Here is an 11,149-nt window from a genome sequence, read left to right as displayed (position 1 = left end):
GGGATTATCTGTTAACCTCCTTTAATCGGCTCCTAATCACCTCCACAATGTAGAGAGTGGTTCAAATTCCTTGTGGGTGGCCACGCCCTCCAGATGACAGGAAGACGCGAATTTGACTAAATTAATTACGAAATGATCATTCCGTTGTTTTTTTAAATTTGTTTCTTAACATGCAAAGCGTTTTTGCTAATGGTTTCATTGTGTACTGTTTTGTATAAGTGCTCAAATGAAACGCCGAATTAAGATTTCCAAAACGCGTTTTTCTTCAATGAACGGTAGGGGGCACGTCGACTACGGGGGCGCGCACGTTCCCCACGCACGTACGTTTCACAGAGGGGCGCGCTCTCGGTGATTTCCGCTTCCTGCGTGCTTCTGGACGTACTCGACGACGTGCTCGCTACCTGGCGGCCATTAGCGCGCGTACACGTCGCCTTCGCCGAGTGCGGAAAGGCAAAACGCGGAGGAGGAAGCGGAGAGGACGGCGAGAGAGCCTCCTGCGAGCGCCAGCATGGAGCGAGGCTTAGGGGGGCTGCCTCAACCCTCCAAGCCGGTCAGCATCTCATCGAACCGGCCGGTTCACATGAATTTATTCGCAACCTGGGAAGTGGACCGTTCTTCGCCCAGCTGCGTGCCCAGGTACGAGGAGGGAAAGCGGGCTGAGCTCATCGAGCGCGACGGCGGCGTTGTGGTTGTGGGGGTCACCTTTTGTTTACCTGCCACATCCCTTAGTGTGCGTCAGCTGACCACAAACATCACTTGCAGCTCTGTTCTGGTGTGAACTTGCGTTGTATTCTCGTCCATGACATCATATGGCAACGACTAATTTCATCCTGGCGTGTATGCAACACACGGTCGTGTTAACTGCTGGTTGCAGCCTGTTGCCATGGCAACGCAGCCCTTAAAACCGAGGCGTCCAAGATGGCTGTCTTCAGCCTGTTGTTTTTAAAGTCTGGTCTTCTTGCTTGTGTTGTTGTCGCAACACCCCCAACCACTTCCTGTTTATCAAGACGCTCGTGATGCTTTTCCAGGAAGTGATGTTGAACTAATGTTGTGTGATTGGTCGCCCCCCTGGCAGGAAACTAGAATCTCTCATTGGGCTGAGTGCCTCTGACCTCAAGGTGGTCTTATGATGTGGAACATCATAACAACATAGGCAATACAGCAACCCCCTGCATATTTGTGGTTCGCTATTTCCAAATTTACCTATACCCATACAACATGTGGAGGTGGTCTCTAAAAACTCGAAAGCTGAAAGCTGTTGTCGCCCTTAGTGGGGTTAATTTTTAACTGTGATTGTCAGGCCAATTTTCTTTCTTACTGCCTACTGTGTCAAAAAAATGTAATGTATTTTCAACCATGAAAAAAATGGTTTCTCTTGTAACTAAGCATGTCTTGATTTCACTCGGGGGTGGGGGGGGGGGGTCTTAAACAAGCACTACAACCTGTTTTTGAGAATTTGGGGATTGGTGTCAAAAAAGTATTGTGTTGAAGTAATTCACCTCGATGATATTGGGAAGAGCTCAGTTTAGCCAGGGTCGTTGGTAGAAGTTCTAGAGAATCTTCACCTTATGTGTATGTTTTTGCTTTGCTGAAAGAAAAAAAAATCAGCTACATATTTAAAATGGTAACCGTATAAATTGAGTTTAGTCAAACTATTGAGTTTTCCCCCTGACAAACAAACTCAAAACTCTAAACCATGGGTCACCAACCTTTTTGAAACCAAGAGCAACTTCTTGGGCAGTGATTAATCCAGTGGGCAATTCATTATGAATCATGCGAAGACACTGATCATGTTCTCAATAATTTCTCAATAATGTGGAAACAAATAAATGCCAGATGCAACACATTATTTTCAGGAATCTTTTCCAGGGTTTACATTTTCAAATAATCACTTCAACAACATTCCGAGACAATAATCTCCCATCACAGGCCTGCGGGCTACTCAGGTGGTCCTTGGGGCCTTCCTGTTGCCCGCGGGCACCACGTTGGTTACTGCTGGTTAATCGGCTCCGATCTATGCATTTTTCATCACCCCGCCCCTTTTCCCCTGCACGTGGTGGCGGGAATGACTGTAATGTCTGTGTTGTGGGATCATATGATCAGCTGACTTTTGCTGTGTGTGCTGCATCAGGCTCTTCAGCTTGACCCTGAAGAAGCTGGTCCTTCTCAAGGAGCTGGACAAAGACCTCACCTCGGTGGTCGTTGCCGTCAAACTGCAGGTGAGCGCTCACAGGTCACATGTGGGCGTGTGAAGGCTCGTTTCTTTCCTCGTATTAGATTAGGCCTTTTGGGCATACATAATTAGATAGGTGACTTGAGCTAGGCCTTTAGTATATCGCTGTGCCCTTTCTACTTGCTTCTATTTGGCCTTCCCTATCAATGGCACGTTTTGGCACACATACTAGTTGAATCCGGTTAAGACCGTGGAGGCAAACATTGTTATGTTTGGCCAATTCATACCCCCGTCCCCTTCTTGGTGTGTGGGAGGGTCAAAGATAGTACAGTATAGTCTTCGTCAATAAGAACAGGAATCATTTTGGATTGGGCAGACCTTCATCCGCAACAAGCAGAAAAGGCTCCACGGCCGTGTACTCGATTCTTTTGGGGCGTCCGTTAAATAGTTCAACTGAGAATTAATTTTACAGTCTTCTGGCAGTGAATGTTAGTATCGTACAGCGAGCATTAAAGCTAAATAGACAAGGGCAAATTCTCGCAGGACTTTTCACCTTTTCACCCGCCTGTTGTGTTCAGGGTTCCAAGCGGATCCTCCGCTCCAACGAGATCCTTCTCTCTTCGGCCGGCCTGACGGAGACCGACCTGCAGCTCACCTTCTCTCTGCAGGTAAACATCACACTGGCTCTCGCGTGCGCACACTAGTCCTTAGAACTGGCGCACATGTGAAAACCCATCATTATCCTGAAATGTGAATGTGAGTGTTTGCCTGTTTGCGTCCTCCGATTCGTCTTCTTGCCTGAAGTAACTGCTTTCCAAAACGCCGATAGCTCAGCCGCCCTTGCTCTTTGTGCAGTACCCTCACTTCCTGAAGAGGGACGCCAACAAGCTGCAGATCATGCTGCAGCGCCGTAAGCGCTACAAGAACAGGACCATCCTGGGCTACAAGACGCTCGCCCTGGGCCTCATCAACATGGCCGAGGTACGTCGACATTGCCGCCGCTAGTTTGCAAGCGCGTGAAAAAACGTGACCGCGTGTTTCTCCTCTCCCAGGTGATGCAGCACCCGAGCGAGGGCGCTCAGGTTCTGGGCCTGCACAGCCAGCTGAAGGACGCCTCGCTACCCGTGGCCGAGATGCGCGTCTACTCGCTGTCCAGCCAGCCCATCGACCACGAGGGACCCAAGGCCAAGATGTCGGGTACAGCCTCCATAATGTCCATTGACTCCAACTTTTTGTTGCTACCCCAGCAACCGTTTTTCCAGTTAGTCTTTTTCTGTCCAGACCGATCTCCAGACATAGACAACTACTCCGAGGAGGAAGAGGAGAGCTACTCATCTGAGCAGGAGGGCAGCGACGATCCCATCCACGGACAAGTAGGCGACACGTGTCTCGATTCTCAAACCTTTGGGAAGCACTTTCTTGTTTTGCCTGTTGAGCTTGGTTGAGCATCTTTTAGCTTTCATCGACGTTTGTCAACCCGTTCTTTTAAGTACCTGTACGATGAAGATGAGGAAGTAAGGAAGAAGAAGCCCCGGCGGAAGCTGACATCCAACGCCGCCATCACCAGGGTGAGCTCTTGAGCGCCTTACACATCAACCGGTCATTTCGATCCGTCCCTTTTTCTTCATCATTGTCTGCATCGTGGCTTGCAGCAGCCAAACATCAAGCAGAAGTTTGTGGCCTTGCTGAAGAGGTTCAAAGTCACCGATGAGGTACGTCTGGATGCCGGGGAGGGGGCATCGCGGTCTATGCCTCACCCACGTCCCCTCACTGTCGCGCTCAGGTGGGCTTCGGTCTGGAGCACGTGTCCAGGGAGCAGATCCAGGAAGTGGAGGAGGACCTGGATGAGCTCTACGATAGCCTGGAGATGTACAACCCGAGCGACAGCGGGCCCGACATGGAGGAGACCGACAGCATCATGAGCACGCCCAAACCCAAACTCAGGTAACAGCTCCTCTGTTGGACTACTAGAGTAATTAACCCCAGCATTAAAAAAAAAGTGTTTTTGTTTTGTTTTTTTTAAATAAGAAAAATAGCATTGTCTAGTATTTTATTTGATAAAAAACAGCTTAATGACAATAGAATGTAAAGAATTAAACAGTTTGTGCCTCTGATTAAATTCTTCAATTCAATTCACGCTGCTCCTTCTGTTATGCCCACAGTGGCCATTGGGGGCAGTATTCTGCAGTCATGGAAACACGTGAAAAATACAACTTCTATAAGTGACTCAGTCGGTTGCTGTACTTTTACCAAGGACAAACAATATGCGTCGTACAAATATCTGTTTAAAGGATTCTAACACCATGGCTATCGATGCTAAGTCTTGACCTGTCAATGAATGGCGTGTTCACTTATATGTAAGCACTAAGCTAGCAGGGGGATTCTTAAGTTGTTTCAAACACAAAACATCTCTGCATCTGCACGATTTATTTTCGAGGGTAGTATTAGAAACATGATTGTAATGCAAATAGTGTACCATAGCCACAAGGGGACAGTGTTAAATGCTCTTTGTGCGCAGGCCCTTCTTTGAGGGGATGTCTCAGTCTAGCTCCCAGACAGAGATCGGAAGTCTGAACAGCAAAGGCAGTTTGGGCCGGGATACTCTGAGCCCGGTACGTTAGCTTGCAGGTCTTCAGACTGAGGCTCTTTTTTGGGGTTTGTCTGCCTGTCATATGATGAGCACTGTTCCGTCAACAGCGGGAGCACCTTCCTACGGAGAAGATGAAAACATCCCACAGCCGCACCCTGGACGAGGCACTTTCGGAGAGCGAGACGCTGGTACGAAGTTCCTCGTGAGGGTTTCCTGTGGCGTAATAGGCGTAATAATCTTTTTTTTTTTTTTTTGGGCGTTGTTTCGCAATACTTCAGGCTCTGTGGACTGTTAATTGCTCTTGGGCCTCCCCTAGTGGGTGTATGGCCCTAAATACAGTGGGTGCTGAGCTCGCTTAAGCCTTGGTGTTTCACGTGTGCCCACGCAGGAAGGGGCAGATCATGAGCTGCTCGCCGACACCGCGCCCAGCATCACGGTGTCCGTGCCGGAGAAACCTCGTACGCCCATGAAGACTGGCAAAAGTGAAATCCAACCGGCGCCATCGTCACGGTAACCAGAAGGCCATCATGGTTGCATTGGGCCAGCTTTGTTGCACTGTCCAGCCTAACATACCTTTTCACCATCCGGTTACACTTACTTCCTGGTGGCTAAAGCTCAACTATGATCGTCGTCGGTGATGCCGGTACGGCGTGAGAAAGTAACATGTTACTCGATTAGATACATTTTTTTGCAGTAATGACGAATCTAAATGATTACTTTTCTCAATGAAATAATCTGACTTCAGTTACTTGACAATTAGTTCACAGAAACTCACCGTTGCCTCTCAATCTTTGACTATTTGGTTGTAGTGTTGTTAACTGACTCTTGGTTTGATCACATGTGAAGTAACAATGGAGGAAGGAGAGAGAATTCATGTTTTCAAGATGCAATTCCAGTCAGTATTTTGAATTTATGTCAGCTAAAGAAAATATTACGTTACACTCCTCACTCTGTGCTGTTGACAAAGTGTAGCTTCAAAACATGAACTGTGTGTCCAAAAAACAAAACCAAACCTCCAACTAAAACATGAACATAAAGAGAAAGTCCCACAAGGCTTTGTGACTGTGTGATGCCCCCAAAATTAATTATTATATTTATAAAAAAATGTACATTATAAAAGTACATCACAGGAATATTCACAGTTAATAAATACTGTAGGTCAGGCCAAAACAGACTGCCTTTAAAAAGCTATTTATGTTAAGTGAAGTCTAGAAAGACTTTATTTATTTTTTAACCAAGTAGCTGTTTATGTGAAGTGGAATCCATCAAGGCTCATTTTTTTTAGAAAATAAAAATAATTGTTTATGTCAATTTAAAAAAAAGGTTGTCTTCATTTTATCCATCCATCCATTTTTCGAGCCGCTGTCCCGGGTGTGCTGGAGCCTATCCCAACCTGAACTCTTTGTTAGCTAATCTCAGGGCACATACAGTATCGAACAACCATTCACACTCAACAGTCACACCTAAGGACAATTTAGAGTGTTCAGTTAACCTGCCGCACATGTATTTTGGAATGTGGAAGGAAACCGGAGTACCCGAAGAAAACCCACACAGGCACAGGGACAACATGCAAACTCTACACAGGAAGGTCAGAGCCTGGAATCGAACTGCAGGCCTCTGCACTGTGAGGTGGATGCGCTAACCACATTTTTATTTTAAAACGAAATTTGATTCTTACACACCACTGTTAAAAATGTACTTAAGAGGTAAGTAATGGCAGAACCGGTTGTCAATTTTATTTCGAACGAGTGTTGTCGTCATCTGTTGAATTTAAGTAAAATAATGAGTACCGGTAATCTAACTTTGTTACTTTTTAAACAAAGTTGTCACTAAAGTAGCTAATTTTTAAAGTCATTAGTAAGGTAACTGAGTTACTTTTTCAAGGTAATTGGAGCAACACTGCTCATAGTAAAGAAACCCTTCCAGTGTGATTAAGGACAAAAAGGGTCATTTTGCTTGAATGATGATTTTTAGAATTAATCTCTACTGCCGTCATTTGAATGTGTGAAGCGTCATTCAAAAAGTAGATGCCTAGTACTCGATCACATTCTGTGACCCGCCACCTATTGTTGACCAACACTAAGAAACAGTTTGTTGATATGCAGGTTGGACGGAGGCCACACCCCCTCCAGGCAGAAGCGCAGCGGCAGCACCCCCATCAAGTCCAAAGCGCCGAGTGAGCGCGCCAACAGCTCGGACTCGGAAAGGTCGCCCGAGCTGGGACACGGCACGCCGGTAAACATGGTCGCCCGTTACCGCCCCGCTTGTCTGCGCCCTATAGAGCAAGCACTCGTCTGTGTGCGTAGGTGCTGAGGAAGGCCATGTACGACCAGCTCAACCACATCCTGTTGGCTGACTCGGCCCTCCCGGAGAGTCTCATCCTGGTCAATGGCGGAGACTGGCAGGGGCAGGTAGGCCTGGCCCGCGCTACCGTCCACCGATGCGTCTGCGCCCACATTGTGACCTGAGTGTGTGCGTGCGCGTGTGTCAGTACGTACTGGAGCAGCTGCAGGTGCACAAGCAGCCGGTGGTGTCCACCTGCTCGCCAGCGGAGATCCAGGCCGTCCTGTCCGCCATTCTCACGCGCATCCAAAAGTTGTGAGCACTTGTGTGGCACCTCACATTGTGGATATGACCTGAAAAGAAAGTCAAAGGGTCAAGGTTTTTATTTGTGTTGATCCATGCAGCTGCAACTGTAACGCTTCCATGCCACGCGCAGTGAAGGTGGCAGCTGTGGGCAGCCAGAGTTACCTGGCTGCAATCTTGCAATTCTTCGTGACTCAGCTGGCCAACAAAACGTCCGACTGGCTCAACCACATGCGCTTTCTGGTGGTTCCTCTGGGTATGCCGCGACGCTGGTGCTTGACAAGCTCCGCCCACCACATCTTATGACATCTTTGCATTCCCTCCTCAGGCTCCCATCCCGTCGCCAAGCATCTGGGTGCCCTGGACAACCGCTACAGCTCCTCCTTCCTGGATGGTGCTTGGCGAGATGTCTTCAGTCGTACAGAGCCTCCTCCCACAGGTAACGCCTCTCCTGTGTGTGTTCGTACAGATAATGAAGTACAGATACTGAGTGCAAATATATCATGTGACTGAGCAAGATTGTATAACCTACTTTGGTTAGCTTGATTTTGGCCACTGAAACTTGAATTGAATTGAAAACATTTTAGTTTGATGAAATATAATTAAAAAAAAATATTTCAACAAAACTAACTGAAATTACATTTTAGGTCTTACAAAACTTGCGAAAATCTACTCCCGGTATATAATTAGAGTGAAAATATCCTTCATTTTTGTCTTTTGCAATTAATTCAATACATGATTTTTTTTATATTAAGTGTTCTTTTGATGGCGGCGCGGGCACCCGCAGCGGCTCCTCTTGTTGTCTGTTGTCTGTTTAAGAGGGAGGAAATTTCATCTGTGCTCACATGCAGCACATTTGACAATAAAGTTGTACTTGATACTTACTGTGATTTTAAATGTATTTTTTTGGGTATTGCAGCATGGTCGAAAGGAAAGAAGGTCAAACCAGTTGTGGTCCTTTTACTGCATGTCGCCAGAAGCGACATCATCTAGCAGCAGCCAATAAAAAAGCTCTACTAGGCAACAGCCGCCCGTGCGCGGCAAATGGCTTCTCTGCTTTGATGACTTTTATGACTTGACTTTAATGACTTGACTAAGCCCAAAATGCGACGCTAGGTAACAACTCTCCTGCTTTACAGTAGTTCATATCGGGATAAATAAATAAATACACAAAATAAAGCATTTTTGAAAAAAATAAAACGAAGCTAACAAAAAAAACCCCACTCTGACAACGTATTAAAACTAGCTAGATTTACGATACAGTACGATAATGAAAATTCCCAAACTATGAGAACCCCTGAAGGTAAAGCCTTGAGACTTACTCATGAGTTCCATGTACGTCCAGATCAACTGGACGTGGCGGGAAGGATCGCTCAGTACATCAGCGGCGCCACGCTCACGCACCAACTTCCCATCGCTGAGGCCATGTTGACCTGCAAACACAGGATGTGAGTAACGTGCCCACCCGCCACCGGCGTCACTTCCTGTGTGCTCAGTAATGGCTGATGTCTCTCTGCAGGCGAGAGGAAGAATCCTACCAGAAGTTTATTCCCTTCATCGGTGTAAGCGCTTGCTCATTTTTTTTGCCCTCTGGTACACAGAGGCTAGCCCTTTGACTGACATCACTTCCTGTTTTGCAGGTGGTCAAGGTGGGCGTGATCGAGTCCGGACCCTTGTTGGCTGGTGAGTAAAAACACTAGGATGGCCCCCTTTTGATGATGTCATAATCTCACTTGATTTTTTTATTTTATTTTATTTTTTATGGTTGTTAAGGCGACACAGAGGAGGGCGTTGCTGTGAGCTTGGCCGTCCCTTCCTCGTCCCCGCCATCCCACGGCTCCCCCGCAGGGATGATCAAAGAAGCGGCCACTCCCCCTTCGTCCCCATCCATGGGAAGCGTCGCCGTCCAGGGGTAAGAATCTTAGCGTAAGACCGCGTCCATGCCCGCTGCTGCACAAACATGCTAACAAGCGACCGCTCGCTCCCAGGAGCCCCGGCATGTCACATGCCGTGGACGCCATTGGCCTGCAGGTGGACTACTGGCTGGCGTCGCTGGCCGAGAAGAGGCGAGAAGGCGAGCGGCGCGACACGGCCTCCAAGAACACGCTGAAGAGTGCCTTTCGCTCACTGCAGGTCAGCAGGCTGCCGGGTGGGGGCGCCGGCGGTGGAGGCGAGCCTCACGGCATTCAATTCAGTACAATGGCCATGACGGTGGTGACCAAGGAAAAGAACAAGAAAGGTGTGAGCTAAGTCAAAAGATTCCTGTCGTCTTTGGTTTTATTCTGCTCATGTTGTGTCTGTTGTCCCCAGTGGCCACCATCTTCCTGGGAAAGAAACCCAAAGAGAAGGAGGTGGACTCCAAGAGTCAGGTGATCGAAGGCATCAGTCGCCTCATCTGCTCGGCCAAGCAGCAGCAGACAATCCTGAAAGGTAACCATAACAAGCAGTGTATCATGTACTTTGAACATCACTATTTTGCATGCCAACCTTTTTCTTCTATTGCCCTTCAGTGTCTGTCGACGGTGTCGAGTGGAATGACGTCAAGTTCTTCCAGTTGGCCGCCCAGTGGCCTACTCACGTCAAATACCTTCCTGTCGGACTATTCGGTTACAACAAGCCCCCCTCCTAGATGGCAGCGGTTGTCCAGTGGGCACCTCGGCTTGACCCTTGCCCCTCCTACACATGCACACACGTTGCGCTTTATGCAATCCAGACGAACCGTCACATTCCTTAATGCTTTCCCTTATCACAACCGGGACCCTTATTGTGAGATTTTAAGTACTACAGTGTTCCCCCGCTAATGTGTGAGTTGACGACGCCCCAAAAAGGTTTATAATTGCTTACAGATGCCACAAGATGGTGGCAAAGCACTGCTTTTCTGTTATGGACTAACTAAATGAAAATGGGATAAGTATTTTAAATAATGGAGGACATGTTTAAAAGGAAAAAAAAAACAGGGAACGGGTTTATGATCAAATCGTGACTATACAGGGGAACACTGTACATTAAAAGTGGCTATGTATGTGTAAGAATGTATCTTCCATTGCACAGAACAGGTTTGCCATGCCACTGTGTGTATATGTTGTGTTGTGTGAAACAAAAAATACGGCATCTTTGTTCCATCAAAACATAAGGACACCAAGTAGGTGACTGTTTAAAAAAAAACATTAGTGATGTCTAAATCTATGAAAGGCCATGTGGAAAATTCATGCAAAACAAAAGAAGTCGGTAAGTAGAAGGATTTTTTTTTGTGCGTCTTCTTGGTGCTGGAAAGTGTTCTCTGTGCTCAAGTCCACGTTTCTCGGTTTTGTTGTGTTGCTTGTAAATGGATCTACGTTGTGAGTGACGTGTGGAGAGATGTTTTGCACATGAGCCGTCGTCTCTTCAGCGTTTTGCCTCTAACAATAATAATGATGATGATGATGATGCTTGTACATATGTGACATTGTTTCATGTTTTGTAGGACTGCTTTTTCATGGATGCATTTGTCAAACATAAGTGAATGGAAAGTTCTCGTTTTGTTTTGTCAAATCAAAAAGATGGCACAGATGGCTATGGTGTCAATCTGTGTTTGTACACTTTGTTTACATCACATATAGGTCATACAAAAATGTATACAGTACATGGAATATTAAAAGAATGAATGAAAGCCCTCAAAAAACCTGCAGATAGAAAAAGGCTTCCTGTATGGGAAATATGTATTTTAATTACTCTAAATCTTAATCAGCCTATTAGATCGATGCTATATTTATTTATTAATTGATTTTTTAAAAGTACTGTATAGTAAAAATAAATTGAAG

At 46.6% G+C, this 11,149-nt stretch overlaps 1 protein-coding gene and 1 long non-coding RNA gene across 3 annotated transcripts; one reads left to right on the top strand and one right to left on the bottom strand.

Annotated features, from left to right (window-relative positions):
* Positions 1-359: 359 nt before the first annotated feature.
* pacs1b (phosphofurin acidic cluster sorting protein 1b) lies at positions 360-10,913 on the top strand. 2 transcript variants are annotated; one of them, XM_086104956.1, is made up of 24 exons: positions 360-636; positions 2,132-2,219; positions 2,752-2,841; positions 3,029-3,154; positions 3,226-3,370; positions 3,455-3,546; positions 3,664-3,741; positions 3,829-3,885; positions 3,957-4,117; positions 4,692-4,785; positions 4,871-4,951; positions 5,152-5,273; positions 6,869-6,998; positions 7,070-7,174; positions 7,255-7,361; positions 7,451-7,605; positions 7,678-7,788; positions 8,695-8,797; positions 8,869-8,911; positions 8,990-9,032; positions 9,123-9,261; positions 9,338-9,588; positions 9,660-9,779; positions 9,860-10,913. In XM_086104956.1, exons 1-24 carry the CDS (start codon positions 509-511, stop codon positions 9,976-9,978), a joined length of 2,688 nt encoding a protein of 895 aa, XP_085961082.1. In that variant the 5' UTR covers positions 360-508; the 3' UTR covers positions 9,979-10,913. The 2 variants fall into 2 exon arrangements, with proteins under 2 accessions (XP_085961082.1, XP_085961081.1); XM_086104955.1 differs by having other exon boundaries at positions 3,826-3,885.
* LOC147209226 (uncharacterized) lies at positions 4,210-8,785 on the bottom strand. Its single transcript, XR_015100195.1, has 3 exons — positions 8,672-8,785; positions 7,515-7,800; positions 4,210-7,399 (listed from the first exon to the last, which is right to left on the bottom strand). It is a non-coding gene; the product is annotated as an uncharacterized LOC147209226 (long non-coding RNA).
* Positions 10,914-11,149: the final 236 nt, after the last annotated feature.

This window comes from Hippocampus guttulatus, chromosome 2, assembly GCF_054856545.1.
Source record: "Hippocampus guttulatus isolate MCC_2025c chromosome 2, RoL_Hgut_1.0, whole genome shotgun sequence".
NCBI classification, from domain to species: domain Eukaryota; kingdom Metazoa; phylum Chordata; class Actinopteri; order Syngnathiformes; family Syngnathidae; genus Hippocampus; species Hippocampus guttulatus.
Note: the sequence above shows the minus strand (reverse complement) of the source record. Positions and strands in the feature narration are given on the sequence as shown.